The sequence below is a fragment of the Elgaria multicarinata genome, chromosome 6 (genome assembly GCF_023053635.1).
Source record: "Elgaria multicarinata webbii isolate HBS135686 ecotype San Diego chromosome 6, rElgMul1.1.pri, whole genome shotgun sequence".
In the NCBI taxonomy this organism is placed as follows: domain Eukaryota; kingdom Metazoa; phylum Chordata; class Lepidosauria; order Squamata; family Anguidae; genus Elgaria; species Elgaria multicarinata.
The window spans coordinates 86,586,299-86,609,654 of NC_086176.1; the positions used below are offsets into that span (position 1 = coordinate 86,586,299).

At 41.7% G+C, this 23,356-nt stretch overlaps 1 protein-coding gene across 1 annotated transcript; it reads right to left on the minus strand.

The window, feature by feature from the left end:
* Window positions 1-1,386: 1,386 nt before the first annotated feature.
* On the minus strand, window positions 1,387-22,994 carry LOC134399912 (centromere protein H-like). The gene is made up of 11 exons (XM_063127984.1): window positions 22,828-22,994; window positions 21,268-21,323; window positions 20,925-20,973; window positions 20,156-20,230; window positions 19,087-19,143; window positions 17,239-17,302; window positions 15,850-15,901; window positions 14,821-14,984; window positions 4,600-4,663; window positions 3,274-3,476; window positions 1,387-1,646 (listed from the first exon to the last, which is right to left on the minus strand). Exons 1-11 carry the CDS (start codon window positions 22,977-22,979, stop codon window positions 1,629-1,631), a joined length of 954 nt encoding a protein of 317 aa, XP_062984054.1. The 5' UTR covers window positions 22,980-22,994; the 3' UTR covers window positions 1,387-1,628.
* Between the last annotated feature and the right edge of the window lie 362 nt (window positions 22,995-23,356).

A 23,356-nucleotide genomic window follows, 5' to 3' on the forward strand; every position in this document is an offset into this window, starting at 1 on the left:
ACCCATGATGGATTAGAGGGTTGTCTGAGGGATGTTTCCCCCTTGCCCACGGTGGGTTATTTCCCCCAAATAATTTAGTTATGGTGGGTTATGGAGAGCTGCACCTACAGAGCTGCTCAGCAAGAGCAGCCGAAACCATTGCCACTGCTCTGCTCCTCTCAAGTGATCTCTATTCCCGCCACAAAGGAAGCTGGGATACCTGCTTGGCTGGTCAGGAGGACTACAGGAGGAGAGGGAAAAAAATACTCTGTGTAGCTTGTTTGCCTGATTGTCTGATGAGAGCACAGTAGATTGTTTGTATAACCCAGTGTAGCTTGCCACCCACCATGGGTTAGCGTGACATGTGAATCTAGCCTGTGTGTTGAATTCAGTTGTATCTTTCATCCAAAAAAGGCTTCCATGGATGGAAAGAGAAGGGAAGTGATTTTTTGCTTATCCCCTCTCTCCTACCACCTCTCACACTGTTCAGGAGGGTCCCTTGGAACATGTTTTGGGGAGGACATAGGGGACTGCTGAGGGAAAGGGGAATCAGTGTAAATCACGTCTTCCATATGGAGACACCTCCACTGGATCAAACTATTCCATGAATGGCCACAGCAGGATACAATCTACACTGATTATTTTAAAAAGTGCTTGAGTCACTTTTTGTTTTTAAAACCACTATAGTAAGTATGTTTGTTAAAAATGTAAGGTGCATACCACAATATTCAGCCTATAGAGTTTTTGAACTACAACTCCCGTCAGCCCTAGCCAGCATAGCCAATGGAGAGGGAAGATGGGAATTGTAGGCCAAAACATCTGGAGTGCCACAAGTTGCCCACCTCTCACTTAGAGACAGACATATAAAAATGAGTTCCTGAATATTCTGCAATACTTTTCACTTGACAATTCTTCCAGGCTGAATGGGTGTACTGCCCACAAAATAACAGTTCAGGAAGGAGGCTTACTTCCCCACCCCACCCCTAAAAGAGTAGACAGTGGAGTCTGCAATAATGTGTTTGTAAATTATCTTTTTACTAAATCCAGTGAATCCACTAACACTGAGAAGTTCTGTTCTGATACTGTCTCAGTCTTAAGAATGTAAGAACAGCCATGCTGAATCAGGCCAAGGGTCCATCTAGCCCAGCACTCTGTTCATGTGGTGGCCAACCAGCACAAGGTGCAACATTTCCCCCGTAAATGTTCTCCTGAAGAACATATATTATGATGCTGGATAGAACATACAAATCTTGCTTTCTTTGCTGCCAGAGAGGCATTAGAAAACAAGTGGAAACAACATTTTTTCTTCTTCTGGCTACTATCAGGTTGGCATTTTGCTACCAGAAATGTTTAATTCTTCTTTAGTGCATCAATAACATTTACAAAACAGATAACACTATTATAGTGTAGAATGAAAAAAATAAATTTTAATAGTGTAGTTATTTCAAGTGGAGTCAAACAGTTACTCAAAACAGAACTGTCTTCTGATTTGGAACACAGCCACTTTCTGAAGTATTTATCTTCTCATCCCTCAAGAAAGGCCTTTAATACAGCTATTTGCCTACAGATGCTTACAATATTCAGAGAGTGAGGAAGGCCTTTATTGTGAATACAAGAGTTTGTTTTTCAGCAGTAGCTAATCTTCTGGGTTATTCTGGACCTCCACGCTGTAAGAGAAAAGTTAGTTTTTGAACATTTAATAGAAAACCATGAAAGTAATAAGAATAAAAAAATACAAAACAAACAGCACAGGCATAAATATTATATAGAATCTAAAATACTAAATTCTAAAATGCCTGGGAGAAAAGAAAGGCAGAGAAAGAAAGAGCACGCAAGCAAGCAAGCAATGCAGGCATCGAGCAAGCCATAAATGGAGTGTCACAACTGAGAAGGCTCTTCCTCCGGCAGGACACCTGGAAGAGAACCTCTGAAGACGGCCCAAGAATCTGAGCAGGTATATACAGGTGTTCCTTTTGGACAGTTAACTTTAGGGTACAGAATCACAGCAAGCTGCACTTAATATTTCTGTTGCCATTTGGACCTTCTCTTGCTTACTTTTTATGGATCACAGTAGACTGATGACAGCTCTGCTCATTCAGCTGTTTGACTCTCTTGGGCAAAAGCCACAGATGTGTAATAAGTGCCAACTGGAAAACGGTAAGCAATCCCTTCCCTCAAATACTGACATCCTGGACAAGCGTCTTTATGTCAACTGCTCCCTCTTTTAGGCAGGAATGACCTTGTCAGTCATCTATACTTTAATAACACAAAAGCTTTATTACTGTAATGACACTATACATAAAGTGTGAAAATTCTTTGGAAACTACAATTGGTTCAGGATACCACAGATAGGCTGCTGCTCAGGGCCTGTTGCTGATATGGGCACATTATGCCTATTCCCAAAGATCTACATCTCCTTCCAACCTGTTTCTGGGCATAATTCAAGGTGCTGATTTTAAACTTTAAAGCCCTATCGGATGCAAAGGCTGCCCCATTACCAAGGCTTTGGGTGTTAAATATTCTATTTGGGTATTCATTGGTGTTTGTTTTAGTTTGGCCAATAGGCTGCTGGAACTGTTCAAATTTTGGCTATTTTATCCGAAGTCTATTTCTATGTTGATGCTTATATCTGCTGCCCATGTCTTTTATTTTGTTACTGTTTAAACATTGATTAAATGATTCATTTGCCAGCTGCACTGGTTACTGGTGCATTTCCAAGCCTGAATCAAAGTGCTGGTTTTAACCTTTAAAGCCTTAAATGGTTTGGGACCAAGTTCCTTAAAGGACTGCCTTCACCCATATCAGCCTGCCAGGACTTAAGATCAGAAAGAGGGGCCTTTCTCATTTTCCCAACTGTAAGAGCAGTTAGGTGGGTGATCACAAGTGAAAAGGTCTTCCCTGCAGTGGCCCCACACATTTGGAACAAGCGGCCCTCAGAGGTCTGTCATGCTCCATCATTGCAGGCTTTTAAGAAGGCCTTGAAAACATATTATTTTACCTTGATATGACTGCTGTTGTTCCTGCTCTTACTGTTGGTTACTATTGTTTTTATTGCTATTTTATTGTGCTTATGTTTTCATTGCTTTTAATATTTTAACTGTTTTTATGCATTTTATTGTCGTGAGCTGCCTTGGGAGGGCTTCTGCTCTGAAAGGCAGCCAAAAAATGTTTTAAATAAATGCATAAATAATTTTAATGGCCACCTTGAGTGCCATTTATGGAGAAAGATGACATATAAATATTTTAATAAAATAAATGTGAAAATAAATAAGTGGGAAATGTTATGTAACTTACTTGGATGTAGTCCATCTCTTCAACTGGTATGGGTTTCCTTCGGTATTTTTGAGGTAATGTCCTTACTAATTCTGACGTGTCAGGCGTGCCTTGTGTTCTACCACTGAATGAAATATTTTGATGGGATGGTGGCCCACCTCCTGCAGGGAACTGTGAGGATGCTGCATGAAGTGGAGGCACTCTTGACTGTAGAGGCTCCTGCACTGAAGGAACAAGAGACACAGGTTCAAAACCATCTACGCTAGCAAAAATATTCTGGACATTAAGATCTGGGGTGGCAACCTTTTGCCCCAGAGGACTGCATGTGACAATGGGTGGTGGGTCAGGCACAGCACCTGTGTGCATATACACAAACGTGCATACACACACATACTGCCCGCCTGCCTCATTTCAGTGTGCAGCGAAGTTTAAACCTCTCCTCTCTGTGCTCTGCAATTACTTCTCACCTCCTCACTACCAATCAGTTGGCTGGAGGTGAATGATTTAAATGGACATGGCTACATGCAGGGATGTGCCACCTTCTCTAGCACAGTTGGGCTCCTGAAAGCCTGCCTAATAGCTGAGAGTCATCCCTCCCGCCACCCCCGTTTTCTTCAACAAGATTGTGACAGTGTGCACAGGGGGATGGCAGTAATATTGTGGGTAGCTGTTGGGTACTGCCCGCAGCCTGCCCATGTGCCCTAGATTATGTAATTTTCAGAGAGGTGGCCATGTTAGTCTGTCACAGCAAAAACAAGAGTCTTGTGCCACCTTAAAAACTAACATATTCATTATGGCAGAAGCTTTCATGGACTACTTTAGGTCATCAGATGCATGACCAGTCAAAGCAGCATGGTATAATTTGCTGAAGATGAGAATGACATTTCCATTTAAAGAAATAGAAAATACAGGATGGGAAAATAAAATAAAATGATAGAAATAGTTTGAATAGCTTGGGTATGGATTTTTAAAACCACAGCAAAGCAAATATAAATGTTGGAAGGCATTATAAATGGCATACCATAGTTTTAGGATGTTTTTTTAACAGTGTGTACTATGTTTTTAATTAGTATTTTATGTATTTTATGCTTGCTGTTGTTCCCCGCTTTGATCCAATCGGAGAGGCAAGTAAGATATAAATTATTATTATTATTACATTGAAATTTATTAATCATAGTTTTTACTAGATCTCTGGCTTGAGCTTGTATGTCTAAAGTAACAGCAAATGTTAGCTCAAATGGATTTCCCATCTAAATACCTAAGATTGTCTTGTGGGAAACCTTTTCTGAACATTATCATGGAAAACGTTATCTAAAATAGATGTACTTTTACAGAATATATACCTACTTTTAGGTTTGGGAGTACTTTTTCTGTCTGGAAACTTAATTAATGGTGAATGTGGCTTGACTACCTAGAAAAAAGCAGATAAGTGGAAAGAAATGTAAGACATACTAAGAAAGCCAGCCAGTATACATATTTACATGTCTGAGACAAAGTTTTTTCTTGCAAAGAAAGACAGCAATCCACCAAGCACGCCATTCACTTCAGTGGGGATCATAGTAGGACTTAAAACATCTCCCATTGGAATGGAAGACCAACTATAGCAATAGCTTTTGAGTAGAATGTGCTTGAATATACGTATTTCTACAAACTGCCTTGCTTGACAACATAATGCTAAGACTATTGAAGATTTAAATTTGAAATATTGGAGTAGTTCCACTGCTAAAACTATCATGTGAATTCCAGAGGCATTACTCATTTATCTAATGGTTACTCCAATTGAGTATCTAATGATACCCCCCCCCCCAAAATACAACCATAATTGTTATATTAATTCTTGTACTAATCAAGGCGGCAGGTTTATCTACATGGATGGTTAGCAAGCTCCAATTGCAAAGTCCAATAGTCATTCTGAATTTGCTCTTTGCTGATGACACCAAATTATTTAGGGTGGTTAAAAGAGCTCTCCAAACTGTGAGCATGTACATCTAAATGGCAAATGTGGTTCAGTGTAAGCAAGCGTAAAGCCATGCATGGTGGGCAAAAAAAATCCCAACTTCATGTATATACTGATGGGATCAGAGTTAGCACTGACTGACTATAGTGGATTTGATACTGGAAACACTGGTGAGTTTTAGTGAGCTCCCACAGCTGTGTCCTGTATAGTGTGCTGAATGCATAGTGACTTGTGAAGCCTAACACAGTGAGTAGATTTTAGCAGGCTTTTGCTAACCAAGGTAAGTCCCTTGATGGGCAGCTTCTTTAGTGGGCCTATAGTACGCTTTTAATTGGTATAAGCAAGTGCAGCTCCATACGTCAACAACTGTACATCTGCCTGGTTGCCTCATCCCTCTAAGATAAGGGTGTAGTGCTTTATCTCACCCCTGAACTGAGAGGCTTTCCCTCCTAAGCTGGAATGTTGGGGCCTCTTTCTCACATGAAAAGCAATTAATTTCCCAGATGTAGATGCTCCAAGCACCTTCAAGAATATGAGAGAGAACTATATAAGTTGAGAACAAAACGAACCAATTTGATCACGCTCAAAGGGGGAATATGCATGCTGGCAGCCTGGAGATTTTGTCAGTCCTAGAAGAACATCCTGTATACTGTTTGGGCCCCATGGTACTATCAGCTGTGAGAAGGATTTGCTTTGTCAACTGAAGGGACTTGAGCTTCCTTTGTATATTCTTTTTGCCGCCATACAGCATCTTTATGTAATCATTAAACTGTTCAACTGATCCATTTGTGATTTGTCTCAATTTGGTAGATATGAATCTGGATTAGTTGGTACCTAAGTAAATCGGGATCCCATAAATGAGTACACTGCTCCACCCGCCCCCAAAAAGATCTTGCAGTAGTGACATATCTTTAGAGGGCAGGGAAGGAATCCCAGGCCGAATATCTCCAAGGATCCAGAGCAATGTCCAGTGGGAGATTATCCAATCCCATGAAGCTGATTGGTGGGAGATTGAGGACAGATAAAAGGACAGGCCAGGACAGGCCTGGTTTTGGCACCTATGTTGGGAGAAAGACAGAGGGACTGTGACTCTGTTGATTCTCCTTGATCTCTCAGCGGCTTTCGATACCATCGACCATGGTATCCTTCTGGAACGTCTGGCTGAGTTGGGAGTGGGAGGCACTGCATTCCAGTGGTTCCACTCCTACTTGGCGGGTCGGCTCCAGAAGGTGGTGCTTGGGGAACATTGCTCGGCCCCGTGGACTCTCCAGTATGGGGTTCCACAGGGGTCAGTCTTGTCCCCCATGCTGTTTAACATGTACATGAAAACGTTGGGTGCGGTCATCCAGAGTTTTGGAGTGCATTGTCATCAGTATGCTGATGACATGCAGTTCTACCTCTCCTTTTCATCTTTATCAGGTGAGGCTGTGGATGTGCTGAACCAGTGCCTGGCCGCAACAATGGACTGGATAAGGGCTAATAAACTGAAACTCAATCCAGACAAAACTGAGATGCTGCTGGTGGGTGGTTCTTCTGACCGGATGGGGGGTGTTCAACTGGTTCTGGATGGGGTTGCACACCCCCTGAGGGAGCAGGTTCGTAGCTTGGGGGTTCTCCTAGAACCATCTCTGTCATTTGAGGCTCAGGTGGCCTCGGTGGCATGGAGTGCTTTTTACCAACTCCGGTTGGTGGCCCAGCTACACCCCTATCTGGACAGGGATAACCTAGCTTCAGTTGTCCATACTCTGGTAAACTCCAAATTACATGGGGCAGCCTTTGAAGATGGTTCGGAAGCTGCAGCTTGTGCAGAATGCGAAGGTCAGATTGATAGCTGGAACAGGGAGGTAGCTGGAACAGGGAGGTTTGAGCATATAACACTGATTCTGGCCCACTTGCATTGGCTGCCTATACATTTCCGAGCTCAATTCAAGGTGCTGGTTTTAACCTATAAAGCCCTACATGGCTTGGGACCACAATACCTGATGGAACGCCTCTCCCGACATGAACCTACCCGTACACTGCGCTCAACATCTAAGGCCCTCCTCCGAGTGCCTACTCCGAGGGAAGCTCGGAGAATGGCAACAAGGGAGAGGGCCTTTTCAGTGATGGCCCCCCGACTGTGGAATGATCTCCCCAATGAGGCTCGCCTGGCGCCAACACTGTTATCTTTCAGGCGCCAGGTCAAGACTTTTCTCTTCTCCCAGGCATTTAACAGCATTTAACAATGCTAAATTTGTTTTTTAATGGACCCCAGAACTGTTGTTTCATAAATGGATACTGTCATTTTTATACTGTTGTTTTTATGTTTCTGATGGTTTTTAAATTTTGTATACTTTTTAATGTTTACTGTTTTAACTTTTGTGAACCACCCAGAGAGTTTGTGCTATGGGGCAGTATATAAATGTAATAAATAAATAAATAAATATTTCTTCATATGGAATTCACTACCATAAGATGTAGTGATGGCCACCACTTTGGATGGTTTTGAAGTTGAATTAGCTAGATTCATGGAGGATAAGGCTATCAATAGTCATGTTGGTTATATGCTATCTTCAGGATTGGAGATAGTAAGCCTATATACACCAGTTGGCCAGGAAGGTGCTGTTGGACCCATGTCCTGCTTGTGGGTTGCTGGTTGACAGCTGGTTGGCCACTATGTGAACAGTCCTGGAATAGATGAATCCTTGGTCTGATCCAGCATGGCCCTTCTTATGTTCTTATTGAATTAACTACTTGTATAGATTTTTCCAGATCTTTTCCTTTATTGGAAGTTTTTATTGCAGGGAAGAAAAGTGAGTGTTGTGTTCTTCACCTAAGGAGGGATCAGAACACATCACCCCTTTTCCTCAAGGAATACTGCAGGTTTGGCCAGCCTGCCTCAGAAGTAACAGGCCATAGCTGCTGCAATTATTTAAAGCATTTTACCCCACTCTTGATAGACTTATCTTCCATTAATTGTACTAATTTCCTTTTAAAGTCATCTAAGGGGCAGGGTCATAGCCATCTACGGGGCAAACTATGCAAGGCACTAAGGGCACAACCCTATGCATGTTTAGACAGAAAAAAGACTTACAACTAGCCGGCTGGAGAACCCTGGGAGTTATAGGACTTTCATTTGTTTAAACATACATAAGATTGCACCCAAAATGTATCATTAGCAAGCACTGCTAAGTTTTAAAGAGAAACTAATACCAGGCATGCTGGGGGTGGGGTATTTTTTATCAGGACAGCTGTGGGGGAGGAAAGAGTTAAACCTCACCTCCCTATGTGGTGCGGTCTTTACAAAAATCACCACCAGCCTGCCCTGCTAGTAATTTTTTTTTTTAAAAAAATCAAACAGGGGCAATAGGTATCAATGGGGCATTTAGTGTTACATAGGGTGACCATATGACCAGATTTGCCCGGGTTTCTGATGGCAAATCTGGGAGGAGGAGGGGAAATCCGGATTTTTTTTCAAAGAGCAGCTCTAATGGAAATTAACAAAAATGCTTATAACTCCGTCATTTTTTAAGATAAAGACATGAAACTTGGCACAATGGTAGCGCTTAGGAAGGGCTTTAGTCATACCAAATTTGAAACAGATCTGTTGATCCATTGATTTTTTAGGAATTTTTTAAAAATTGAGGTTTTAAAATTATTATTTTTTAAATCGTCATTTTTAAAGATAAAGAGATGAAACTTTGCACCATGAAAGGATTTAGGTAGAGCTTTAGCCACACCAAATTTGAAACAGATCCGTTGATCCATTGATTTTTTAGGAATTTTTTACAAATTGAGGTTTTAAAATTATTATTTTTAAAACTGTCATTTTTAAAGATAAAGAGCTGAAAGTTGGCACCATGATAGCTTTTAGGTAGAGCTTTAGCCATACCAAATTTGAAACAGATCTGAGGCCAGTAGCAAATCCTGTTAACAACAACAGCAGCTTGCAATGAGAAGATATTTCTCTTGCAGTCAGAAAAGATATTTGAGGGAAGGGGAGAATGTAACACACAGAGTATAGCAAAAGCTTCAAAGTACAGCAAAACCTACAAAAGTAGGAGTGAGTGAAATTAATTTCAGATACACTGAATCTCTCACTTGTTCTTTATTTCAGTGATTTTAACATTAAGATGTTATGTAGAACAGATTTGTCTTAAATGTGTGCTGTAAAATCAGATATGTGACCAAGGCTATGTTCGGGTGGGCACGCCCCCTTGGGGGAGACCATGTTGTCCTCTTTTTTGGTTTCCAAAATATGGTCACCCTAGCGTTACAACTAGGTTGGGGTGAACCAAAATGGGGTCAAATTGCTAATCAACAAGCCCTGTCAAAGTTATACAAATAGTAGCCTCCCCCGCTCTCCCCTTGTTGGAAGGATCTTTCAAGTGAGGAATCGACAGTCTCAAAGGATCCCTCTTCTGTCAGCAAAACTCCAAGCACGGTTATTTCACCCAACGTCCGCAACTCCTATTTAGGCAACACGAGGACAGAGATCCACTGCCCGGCTTATTTGGGAGTTGGCTTCACGGGAGTACAACAGGATCGGATTGCGAGGGTCCCAAAAGCATAAGATCGGACTTCCGCCAACCCCAGTATTTTGGGGGGCGCTTCGGGCGAAGGTGGAGGGCAGAAGCGCCCAGGGAGGGCTGCGCGAGCTTCAGGCGCTCTCGCCCGAGGGAGACACTTGGGAGCCTCTCAGGAGCGCAAAGGCAAGCGCAAGCGGCTGCTCCTGGCTGAGCAAGGCCCCACCGAGCGCCCATCGAACCATTGAACTAGGACTTCTTCCCTCGGCGTCTCCCTCTTCCTCCTTTCCCAGCCAAGGGCACCGGCCTCAGCTAGTCCCAGCCAGCATGTCCTCGGCTTCCAACCTCCTCCCTTCGAAGCTCGGCCTAGAGCCGCAAACCTCAGCCGCGCGAAAAAGCCCCGCCACGCCGTCCCCGCCGCAGCGCTCGGGTTGAAGGACTTACCTGGACGACCCTACTGGCGGCCGCCATCTTGCTGCCCATGGTGACACCCCGCCTGGGCAGGGGAAAGAACCGCCTCCAGGCGGGGCCTAGCTATGCCCCCGCCCCCGCGTGGACTGTGCTGGGGAGACGGAGTTACCTTTCCGGATGCTTCAGAGAAAGAGGGAGGAGGGAGCCCAGCAAGGGGGCGTAGGGAGGGACCCAGCATCTCCCGGGCAGAAGAGGGGGACGCGGTTTTTAGATAACCCATTCACACTAATACTTCCTCCCTTATAGGATCCAGGTCCATAACAGCAGGCAGAAACTGCATCGGTAAAGCATTTCTCGCGTGAAAATGCAACGATGGGGAATACACGGCCAGTTGAATGTCTGTCTGTAAGGCAGCTGCTGAAAGAACGGAAACTGCAGGACGAGGCGACTGTCGCATACGCTACTGGATCCTGTTTACTTAAAGGATTCAGCTATTGCCTTTTATTGAAAGTTGAATCAAGCCCCACGCCCCGGGGCTAAAAATGTGTCTTCTCCAACCTGGTGCCCTCCAGATGTGTTGGGTTGCAATTCCAATGGTCATGCCGGCTGGGAGTCATGGGTGTTGCATTTGGGGAAGGCTGGTGTAGAGGGACAGGGTGAGCATGCTGGCCTCATCCCCATGCGTGCCAACTCAGCCCCTCAATTTCTGACTGCCCCGTGATGAGCAGAGAACTGAAGGGTTGTACTTGTGTTCACTTGAATGCCTGTAAAACCCTCTGCATGATCTCTGATAAAAGCTCAGGTGAACTTTCAGTGACAACTTATACCAGTGGTAGGCAACCTGGTGCCATCCAGATGTACTGGACTACAACTCCATAACCCTTGACCACTGGCCATACTGGCTGGGGGACGGTGGGACTTGTAGTCCCAACACATCTGGAAGCACCAGGTTGCCTTCCCCAATCTATACAATCGTGGCACCGGATGCTGAACATAGATCTAAGTACATTCTCAGTGTGCTAGTTTGGTCATGTGAGTGAGCCCTTTTAATTTTAGATTTACACGTGTTGCTCACCCTATATAGCAAATAATATAGTATCCTTAGCACATTGCATATATACAGTGCCTGTGTTCTTTGGCCCACAGGGCAATTAGTAAATAGGGGAGCCAACCCAGGGAGCACTCCAGGACAATCCAAACTGGGTCTCTGCTAGAACTGCTATTAATCTCTCTCTCACTCCCCCGCTTTGTTCCCCTTAACAAGAGAGAATCCTGTTTAGGGATTACCCACATCATGTCTAGTGTGGCCCTCAAGGGGATAGGAAAAAAATGGCAAAGAGCTCTAACCCTTTATAACAAATTCCAACCCTGTAGTAGATCACACAAAGTGATTTAATTGCAAGCACAGCATCAATCAATACCGAGGCACATTTATTGAAGTATTGATACTTACATCTGTGTTTAATTTCATTTTAATACATGTTGCCAAAACTCATCTTCTCTTTCTAAGGCATTTGCAATTATACTAAATGGTTTAATTATTAAACTAAAATTCTCTGCGTAAATGGTACCTTTTGCTAGTCATGCCCTATGCCAGCCTTCCTCAACCGGGAGTTGTCCAGATATTTTGTACTATATATTTCCATATTCCTGACTATTGGCCATTCTTTAATTTTTGTGAACCGCCCAGAGAGCTTCGGCTATTGGGCGGTATAGAAATGTAATAAATAAAATAAATTCTGGCTGGGGCTGGTGGGAGTTGGAGTCCTAAGCATCTGAAGGGGAAGGCTGTCCTACACCATTCACTGGCTTAGTCATTAATTTTGTCCTGACATCTGCGTCCATACAAGTAGAAATATAGTTGAGAGGGGCCTCAAAAGCTAATTAATCCAACCCTACTGCCTATTCAGGAAATCCACTGCTATGACATAATTGCTAGGTAGACAATCAAATCTTCACTGTCCAACAGCCCATACTGTCAGGAAGCTATTTCTAATGTTTATTCCAAATTCCCCTTTTTTGTAATTTGCTCCATTATCCATATGGCAGTCCTCCAAATACTTGAAGAATGATAGATCATCTCTTCTCCAGGCTAAACATGCCCAGCCCCAATCTTTTCTCACAGGATTTTTCACGTACCTCAGGACCTCACTATCTTTGTGTCAGCCTCCTCTAGACACGTTCTAGTTCAGGGATGGGCAGCTTGTTAGCCTCCAGGTCTTTCTGGCCTATAACTCCCATCAAGCCTCACCACTGGCTATTTTGGTTAGGGCTGATGGGAACTGTGGCTTTCCAGAGGGTTTGGCTAACCAGTTGCCCATCACTGTTCTAATTATTGATATTGTTCTTAAACTCCAGTGCCTAGAACTGTTTATGATGCCAAGAAATCCAAACTACAATAGTACTGCCGTAAGAATTCCCTGCATTGTTTTTCTCATTTGTTTATTTTAGCTAGTAGGTGCCTTGGGGGCAGGTACCTATTTTTATCTATGTCACTCTAAAGGTGCCATGTTACATTTGGTGATGGCACTGCAATAGAACACACATCCATTTGTCACTGAAGCGCAAGATTCTACTGGTATGCCTTCTGCACTCCTTAGTTTAAAAGGTTCCATTTTGCCTGGGGATGTGATCTAGAAGAGGTGTACCAAACAAAATTTCCCACAAAACTCTCTGTTGACATGAACAACACGTTTGCACCTTCTATTCAGCTACTGTGGGATCTTCTGAAATCACACCCGAACTTCCTCGTGTTCTAATCAATGCACTTATTAATTGGCTATGAGAAAACCAGAGTTCAGATGCCTCCTCCTAGAGCCTCAGTTCCCCAGTATTTCTCCTTCCCCATCCCAAAAAATGTGTGAGCCCTCAGTGGATGTCCATCCTTGCACCCTTGGAATAGAACTTCCTTCTCTGCTGTTTGAACAGAACATAAAACTAGTACCAATAATAATTTTTTTTATCCTTTTCGAATTCTCTTTAAAGTGCTTTTTAAAGAACAATTTCTCTCTTCCCTCCCACCTCCTTGACGGAAGTTGAAGCAGTTTAAATGCACTGCCATGGTGAAACCATTCCACTGCCACTCTCCCATTTGTGCCCGTCTTCAATAGTTGACAAATTGCTATTTTATTGTATTTCCTCAATAAAATTTTATTTCTAGAAAAGTTCTGATCTTCGCTCTGTTACTTCCTTTGAGTCTTCTGCTACTTAGACTAAATGACCTGAGCATGATTCCCAGTTTTCGTATTTTGGTTAAAGTGCTAGCTTGTGCCAGCTCTACCAGACTGACAGCAGCCTGTCCCCCACATTAGGGCCATGGCTGCAGTGGAGGGGGGTTTCTTTAGCAAAACATCTGAGCTAAATTTCCCCACTCACTCATTTTCCAGAAGGGCTTATTCCCTGAAAATGGAGAAGTGGGCTACAAATACGAGGTCCGAGCAAGGTTGGTAAATACACTCTGAACAGTATTTTGAAATGCAAAACATGAATAGCATTGTATTGAATATAATTTCAGAAATCCATTGAACAGGCAATAACCATAACTAGGCAAAGCTACTGGCATATGCATAAATGCGAGGTAGCAAGATAAAACCACCATTGGAAAAATTTGCCTTTAGAGCAGAAAATGAGAAAACTCCCAGCAAACATTATTCGGACTTCATCCTCTCGTTAGTAACACCTCTAGAAATTATGAAGGAGCAAGAGATGAGAAGGATTCCAGTCACAGAAATCTCCATGAACAGATTCTTAAATACATTTGCAGTGACTCTTCCAAGGTAAAGCTCAGACATTTAACCATTAAATTATCCACCATATTTTACAGCAGTAAGTTCCTTTGTACGTTGCTACATCCATATGTACATCAATACACTGTGAGGTTGTACAGTGAATGTCCTTGTACAGATGTCTGACTCTGAGGAATATGCCCCATAGTCAGACTACTTTTCCTCCTCTACATTAGCAATCTTGAAGGTGTTAGTTGCTTCTTCAGATCCTAGCCACATTTTTCTCCAGTTGGAGAACAATTGCCTTCAAAGCTGGATCCTGTGCCCAATTGACTCCACTTCCAATTATGAGATTCTGAAATAAAATTAGTTTGTTTAGCTTTCACAACGGTACTAATTATGTTCTCTGCTCCCAAGTAAGGTATTACTTCAACATGCAAATAAACACAAGTTTCATAGCAGAAGAATTAACACAGTGACCACTTAAGCCATACTCTATTTTGGTAGATTATATAGCCATCCATAATCAAGATTTTCCAGTATTCACAACATTCAAATATGCTTCTGTTTAGCACAAATCATTTCATTTAATGGGAGTGTAATGAATACCCAACAAAATTTACCTCACAATTTCAGTACTAAAAAGAGCAAAAATGAGTTATAAAAATTGGCCACACAATAGTATCAAATCGTGCAAGTTACAGTATATACTTGGTCACTTCTTATCTATTAGCAATAATGGGAAAGCCCAATATTAACCTGTCAATAGACCCTGAAATCCCACAGTAAACAGTTTTTTTTCCATCCATAAAGTTCTTTTTATTAGTACGGTATCAACTGACTTAGTTTTCATCTAGTACAAATTAACAGAGAGCTTCGGCTATTGGGCGGTATAGAAATGTTTTAAAAAAACACACACTGATCTTGATTAGTGCGACAATTTTCCATCTTTTCAGATGCAGTTACTTACCTGGAAGATGTTTTGAATCAGTGTAGTCATCTGAATTTCCTGCTGCAGATTTCTACGAACCTTCTTCAACATTTTACTCACTTCCATATTTTCCAGTTCTTCTTTTTGTTTTCTTTGTGTATCATGTATTTGTGCCAGTTTGCATTCCCCAGCTCGTTTCAGTGCTATTTAAATTGAGGAAAATGTATATGAACGAGCGAATTCCCCAAAACTTACTACAAGAACATACCTTGCACAGAATCAAATTAAAAATTCAAATTATGGCATCAACTTAAAAACAAATAAGGGCGCAATCTTATGCATGTTTGTACAGAAAAATCCCAACAACTCCTAGCATTCCCCAACCAGTCATGCTGTCTAGGGAATGCTGGGAGCTGTAGGGCTTTTTTCCATCTAAACATGCATAGGGTCACACCTTAAAATTGGATTGTATCAAATTTGCTCCTTCCACCAACAGAACAGCTTCCATCAGCAGAATGGGAAAGGGGTGATTCCCTCTACAGCTTCCATGATCCATGAAAATTTGCTACAGAAGATTGGGTGACCCTCCAGACAGATTGGTGAGGAGGCACAGAGGGGCTGCAGTTTGCTCAAATGAATCCCCCCACACACACTTATGATATCAGCTATACAACATAGCTGACATGCAGGTGTAAATACCTTATGATTTGAGGTAAAACCTTTAGTTGGAACTGTAAGGAAATACCACAGGTGTTGTATCCTGCTCATTATGCTGACTGTTTCACTAAAGTAGCCTTGGCCAAGGTATTGATCTGGCTTTTGAAATCTGGTTAATCACTGTATTAGGATTGTATTTCAGATTAAGGAAAGCTTGTTTTAGTTTAACAAGTTGTTTATCACGATCATGGAGATTCATGCATAACAATCTTAACAACACACTCATTTTTATAGCACTTGAATCTTAACACGTTCATGTAGCTACATATTTAAATGATGCATAATCATTTCACTTTTATAAGACAATGTAATAATATAGTGCTATGAAACTGGAATTTCACTATTTCTTACCTAGTCTGCTCTGCTTAACCTTATTCAGTTTTTCTTCCAACTCACGGGATTGCTGCATAAACAAGTAGTTTATTAATATATTTTGCAGATATATCTACCTATATTTGTAGAATATAGCACAACTGCGAAGATTAACACTTTAAAAATGTAAAGCTATACTTTCAATATTTCTTTTATAGGCAATGAGCCTTAACTTCTTCAGACAGTGCATAATTTAACTATGAAATTCGCTACAAGATGTAGTGATGCCACAATTTAGATGGCTTTAAATTAAATGGGGGATATATATATTCATTCCTGGAGGAGCATAAGGCTATCAATGGCTACTAGGCCTGATAGCTATGTGCTACCTCCAGTATCCAAGGCAGTAAGCCTGTGTGCACCAGTTGCTGGGGAACATGGGTGGGAGGGTGCTGTTGCACTCGTGTCCTGCTTGTGGGTTCCTGGTCAACAGCTGGCTGGCCACTGTGTGAACAGAATGCTGGACTAGATGGACCCTTGACTGATTCAGCATGGCTCTGGAGGACCCTCCCTTGTGCGGTTCAGGAGGCAGAAAACGTAGTATCTGTCAAACGCCTCCTGAAGACATACCGTTTTACCCAGGCTTTCCCTGGTTTTTAATGTAGCTGGTTTTGTATTGCCTTTTTAACGTTTAAATTTATACTTGTTGTATTTTATAGTTTTTAGTTGTGCATGTCCAAGAGAGCTTCAGCTGATGAGCATAATAATAATAATAATAATAATAATAAATGTTCTTAGCAATTTTAATAATGCTCTTTCAGCTTCATTGGCTGCCAGTCCAGGTCTGGGCCTGATTCAAAGTGCTGGTATTAAAATTTAAAACCCTAAATGGCTTGGGGCCAGGCTATCTGAAGGAAAGCCTCTTCCCATATGTACTTGCCCGGACCCTAAGGTCATCCTCAGGGGTCCTTCTCCGCAAGCCCCTGCCAAAGGAAGTAAGGCAGGGGGCTACCAGGAGGAGGGTCTTCTCTGCTGTGGCATTCTGGCTGTGGAATGAGCTCCCTAAGGAGGTTCGTCAGGCACCTACACTATATTTTTTCAGACGCCAGGTGAAGACCTTTTCTCTCTCTCAGTATTTTAACAGTTTATCAATTTAATTTTAACTTTGCTGTTTAAAATGTGTATTTTAAATTTGTATTTCTGTACTGCTGCTGTTTTTTATCCTGGTTGTGTTTTTATATTGTATTTTATATCATGTTTTCATACTGTTTGTTTTATATTTTGAATAGTTTTAAATTATTTATTTATTTATTTATTTTATTTATTTATTAATTACATTTCTATACCGCCCAATAGCCGGAGCTCTTGAGTGAACTGCCCAGAGAGCTTCAGCTATTGCAATAAATAAATAAAATAAAGGGTACTTACCTGCTGTGATTTAAGTATTGCAGTACTAAGCATCATTATATGTTTTATAGTATCCCAGATAAACCTAATAAAAGCATAAACAGAAAGATTCTTAAATCAAATTAAACGTTACAAAAGAATGCACTTAAAACTCTTTGACGGACTGTACTTCTAGGAAAAACAGTTTTGGGGTGGGATGATTTTGGAATGGAGATGCGGTGTTAGGGGTGTGGTGCTTAATCCTGACCTTTTCTGCTGCAACTCCCCTCCCCCATGCACAAGACCAGTTATAAAAAGCTGAAAAAAATGGACAAATAAATAATATCACAAGATATGTTCTCTTTTATTAGCCAGCTATGCATGTCAAGCAACTGGGTATCAAGATGGATAGCTTGCAGTAAGTTGCAAGAAGAAAAAAAGCCCATTGTAAAAACATAGAATTTGCCAGTTACAAAAAGAAGTGCTAAGGATTGTATCCAATAATGTTGCTCTGTTAGCAGGAGGGAATTGCTAATGGAACAGATTTTTCCTTTCCTGCTCCAGTACTCTCCTCCCAATCTGTTCTAAAGAGTTGGGGGACCCTTCAGAGCAGATTTGGGGCATGCTCAGGGGTGGGAAGAGGAAAGATGGGAAAGACCTATCACACAAGAATCCTTCCACATGAGTGTTGGATCTAATTCACGGGGCATGTCTTCACGATTCATTTATCCCGGGGTTATTGCTAAGTTGTCCTTCTACGTCCAAATGACGCACAGGGGATCCTGGGGTCAACCCAAGTCTTTCCCTGGGATAACTGAAACCAGGACAACTCAGAGGACTGCAGCTGGTGTGGCCAGTGCTCCTGGGTCCTCCCTCCGAGTAGAGGGGCTCTTTAAATGGGCATGGAGCTGCACAGGGTGACTCCGTGCCCTTCGGGGCGGGGGGAGCAATTTTGCCATCCCCAGGATGGCTGCAGCCGCTTTTGTTTAAAGGTGGGTTTTTTACTTACTTTTTTGGAGGATCAGAGCTGCGCAATTGCGCAACCAGCTCCTCCTTCCAAAAACAACCATGCTGCACCAGACGTCCCTCTTTCCTTCCAGGACGTCACACTGGTGTATGGACTCTGGGGGAGAATCGCAGATGCTGGAAAGCCCGAGATCCTCCCCACCCCTGAGTCCTGGACATGCCCACTGTCTCAAAATACATGGTAGCACAACCTATATGTTGCAATGCAGGTTGAACAGTTTTCTTACGAAGCAAAGAAGTTTAAAGCACAGCATGGATAGGCATGCTGGACTGTTCTACTACCCACATTTTCCACCTCAGTCTTCTGACTCCCTTGTAAAAAAATAGCCCAAAGTAGTGTTTTGGCAGGAGTCCCAAAGGGCTCCTATTCACTCACACACACCCCACCTGCTTTATAGGAAAACTGGGAACAACCTAGTTCTAACAAAGAGTTCTGCTCCTATCACATCCAATATAAGCCTGACCTTTCATTTTAATTTGTAGCTAGACAATGAAACATGGTATAACAGCTCATGCAAAGAACAGGAGATTTTAACAGCATATTTGGACAACATTGTCTAGTTTTCCTGTTTTAAATACTAACTCAGCAATTGCATTTGGGGAAAGTTTAGGACTTCTTTTAGGATTTTTGCTGTAACTATGAAAGACTATTTCTAGAAGGATAGCCATGGTAGAAAGGACTAGAAATTCAACCTATAATTCTCAGTGGTCTAATCCAAGTGCCCTTCTGAAATATTTTGTTTTCCATACCAGCACTATTTGTATGTCCATACTACAGTTATTAAAAGCCAAGCAAAAAAATATTGTCAATTATATAAATCAGTTTAGAAGAACTCCTTGTCTTGGAGTTTCAAATCCCCTTACTTAGAGTCATCGTCATTGTTCTTCAGTTTGGTTCTAAGGGCATCAGTTACTTGGATCCTATACAGCAAAGGGAAATGATAAGTAAGATCAGTTTGATGAGATGTATACAAATATTTACAGAAGAAACAAGACCAGGATCTCATGCATTCTTTTCTCCTCTCATATACACAAACTTCCATACACAAGCAATTAATCAAGCAGTTGAACATTTAGATAGCTATATGTTAGAGTATTTCAGTACTAAGATCTGCATAAAGTAAGGAAGCTATTCTTGTACTTTAGAGCAAACTCCTCAAAAGGAGCCATTTGTGTTTCAGATTGTAGTTGAACTGTTTCACAGGTTAAATACTGCAAATTATCTTTCCAACGACCTTTAAATGAAATTGCCTTTTGGGAAGAAAATGACATATATGGAATTAAACAGAAGGTAGTTATGGAATAAAAAGCTGACTAATAATCATGTTATAATCTTTATTTATTTGGGAGGAAATCTAACAGTGTCCATCCACTAATGGAACTGATATCCTTGGTGGAACTGATTCCCCCTCCCCATTTAGCCCCTCCAGAATCTGCTTCAGAGGGTTGGGGGACCCTTCAGCAGAAATCTGGGGAGGGCAGAGGTGGAAGAGAGGAAGGGGAGGTCCCATTACACCGGTGGAATTCACCCTTTTGTTATTTACACAATAATAAAATCAAGGATAAATAATACCACTTTTCCCAGGCTTTTAAAGAACTGTTAATGTTAACATTTTTAAACTTAGAGCTTTTACTATTTGTTCAACTAGCTCATTTGATGTGTTGATTTGTACATTTATTTTGCTTTTGTTTTAAATTGTACTTCTTTGTTTTCTGTTTTGATAGCCATCCTATCATTTATGTTCAAAGTGTGGGACAAGCTTTCTCCAACTTTGTGCCCTCCAGTTATTTTGGACTCCCAACTCCCATCACCCTCAGCCAGCATGACCCATGGCTAGGAATGGTACACCAAAACATCTGGTGGGCACAAGGTTGATGAAGGTTGATGTAGGATATATATTTTGTAAATAAATGAAAACAAGACAGTCTTTACCTTTGTATTGCTAAAGTTTTGTTCTGGTATGATACCTTTACCGCCTCCATTTCTTTTTCCAAGTCTTCTATGGAACTAAGAACATTGAAGAGAATTAAGCTAAAAGAAAACCATGACCCATAGAATCTTAAAAGTATGTTTCTTATAAAAGTTTCTTATAAGAAAACACTCTTTCTAATAGCTTGAGTAGTTTATAACATATTTCCCCTCCCCCATTGCTCTGTTTTGATATAACTCTGGCTGTTTTTGCTAATCGCGTCGGAAACTAAGGAGAAAGAACAAGTAGAAATGCAATACTAAAAACAGAGCAAGAGCTATATATCAAATGTTCATTGCTCTCAGACAGAGTTCCTTGGAAAGAAGAGCCACTGAATGAATGGAATTTACTTTCAAATATGTGTGTTTAGGATAACAGAATGAATGCAGCTTACCATGAAAATGTATAGTAAGTAAACAAAAGAAATAAGGTATTTTAGGAACATTTAAACATTTAAAAACCTGGTATTTCAGAAGTACTACAAGAAACTTTTGAGTGATGATAAATCAGAGCTAATTCTGTAAACAGAAAACAACTGGAATATATATTGAAGGAGCAATCAATTAATACTTCATGCTTTCCTTTCTTCCTTACAAATCTAACATTGTTGCTAGTCCCTTACTTTTTGCATATAAAGGGTGCAGAGGTTATTCACCTCCCAGGTTTGTACAATGAGAAAAAAACAGGAACATATATTTGCCTTATATATTTTAATAAGACTCAGTAACATACCACTCTATTATCTTTTCATCTATAACTTGATCTGGAATGCTTTCTTCACCTGTCAAACAAAAGTTACGTAAGTCTTCTTTAAAAATGAAAAATGATTCTCACTCCAAAGACAAATGTGCCAATAGCATTAGCAAGTAAGTTCTAAAGTTTCAAAACATAATTTTCATATACATTGTATAGAAAAAGTAGTCAAAAGATTTCATCCTATTTACTTTCTAAGTAAGTGCATGCTTTTAAATTGTCTTATCAACTGGAAATTTCTATTTATTTTTATGTTTATTTTAACAATATAGACATGAGAAAGTTTGCAAGTCCTTTTTTACAATAGTAATCACATACTTACTTGCATTAATTGTTGCATTATATTCCATAAGATGCTGGTTTATTTGTTCCCTTACTCTACAATAAAAAATCCAGAAAGTCAGCAGGTGGAAGGGTTGTGCAGTTTACAGAAAAAATATATTATCCCCATAGAGTAAATTATAATCATTTTACTAATCTTTCCAGATTTTTCTATGATCAGCTGAGTATTTTAAAACAGGAGTTGGGCAATTTCTCTTGAAATACCCACACATTGTGAATCTGATGTTTATTTGAAGACCACCACATAAAATTACCTCTATACACTGACTGAAAGATGGAGGAATAGAAAATATTTGTGGGAAACACCTGCCTTCCGTTGGATTTATTCCTAGGGCAAGGATCCTAAAATAAGAGGGATTGCCCCTGCTAAAGTAATAAGGACACTTGGAGCCAATGCCAGCCCTAGGCAAGTACAGATTTCTCCCATGTAATCCTCAACATGTCTATTCTGTAGTCAGAACCATTGAGTACAAAAGAATTTACATGCAGGTATGTACAGAACAGCCTTCCCCAACCTGATGCAATACAGATGTGGCTGGCTGGAGGATGCTGGGCATTGTAGTTCAACACATCTGGAGGACACCTGGTCAGGAAAGGCTGGTATAGAAGCTGGTGGCTCTCCAGATGTGGCTGCACTCCAACTCCCATCAACCCCATCCAGCATGGCTAATGATCAGTATGAGGGGAATTGGAGTCCAACAACATCTGGAAGCCCACAGGTTTCCACGGCTGAGACAGAGGGTAGTATTCAGTTTTAGCCCTACCTAGAGGGCCTTTTCTGCTGCGGCACTCTGGTTGTGAAATGAGCTCCCTAGAGAGGTTTGCCGGGCGCCTATGTTGCACTCTTTTCAGCGCCAGGTGAAGACCTTTTTATTTTCTCAGGCATTTTAGCATTCTAAGTCTTTAAATTCTGCTGTTTTAAATCTGATTTTTACATCGCTACATAACTGCTAGGTTTTATTCTGGTTGTACTTTTATAGAGCCTATTCAGACAACCTGCTAAGCCATGGTTAGGCTGCTAACCCTTTTGCAGTAAATGGTTAGTGAGCATGTTACAATCTTTTAGATTGTAAGCCTGTGGGCAGGGACTGTCAAGAAATACTTTTGTAAGCCGCCGTGAGAGCCTTTTTTGGCTGAATGGCGGCATAGAAATCCTTAAATAAAATAAAATAAATAAAAATGTTTAAACTGTGGTTATGTAGCCACCATGGTTAGGAATGGTTTACATGACACACTATGCCATAATGATTAGCTCAATGTGCTTAACCACTGTGAACAGGGTCATGTTGTAGTTTTAATACTGTTTTATGCTGTATTTTCGTGAACCGCCCAGAGAGCTTCTGCTATTGGGTGGCATAGAAATGTAATAAATAAGAGTAGACCCATTGAAATGAAAGGGATTTAAGTTAGTTGTGACTAACTTAAGAGTCATTCATTTCAATGTCTCTACTCTAAACAGGCCTATCACGGGATACTACCTATAGGATTGCGATCTAGGGGTAGCAATCCTATGCACCAAATGACTAAAGGAGGAACGGACCGAAGGAGCGTCAGCAGGTCCGGCTTTTTCCCGTCCTCCTCGCAGACGGGCGTTGGGGCTCCTTCTCCCGCTGTTTCTTCTAAGGAGCCACTGAACGGCGCCGAAGCCCCCTGACAGTCAGCCGAGTCACTCGCTCCTTCCTGCGCTTCCATCACTGCAGCGGCACCAGCGGCCAGTCAGGCTTCTTCCTACAGACGGGCTGTCCTCGCGCTGCCGCCGTTTCAAACGGCCCGCCGCCGCCTCACGTCACCGAACAGCACGGCGATCGATTGCTCCTGCCTGAGCTCGGCGTCTTCCGTTCGTTCTGAGCGGAAACAACGACGCTCTGTACGCAAGCCTGGTGCGGAAAGCAGTCATTGGCGGGGACGTCGTCAGCCCCGCCTCCGAGGGGGAAGGTCTAAGGGGGACTCCTATTGGGCGGGGCATCAGGACGGGAAGCCGCCGTTGAAAATGCCCCGGGCAGGCGGCTGCATACAGAGGAGCCGGTTTGGGTGGCCTCAGACAGGAGTAGCGACAACAACTGGACCCA

What these genes read in the sequence shown, in the direction of transcription:
- LOC134399912 (XM_063127984.1), bottom strand. Translation starts at nt 22,979, where the DNA reads ATGGAAGCGCAGGAAGGAGCGAGTGACTCGGCTGACTGTCAGGGGGCT. An exon ending in GACCTGCTGACGCTCCTTCG is followed by an intron (nt 21,324 to 22,827) that starts GTCCGTTCCTCC and finishes TTTTTATTGTAG; the next exon opens with AGTAAGGGAACAAATAAACC. An exon ending in AAGTACTCCCAAACCTAAAA is followed by an intron (nt 3,477 to 4,599) that starts GTAGGTATATAT and finishes TTGTTCCTTCAG; the next exon opens with TGCAGGAGCCTCTACAGTCA.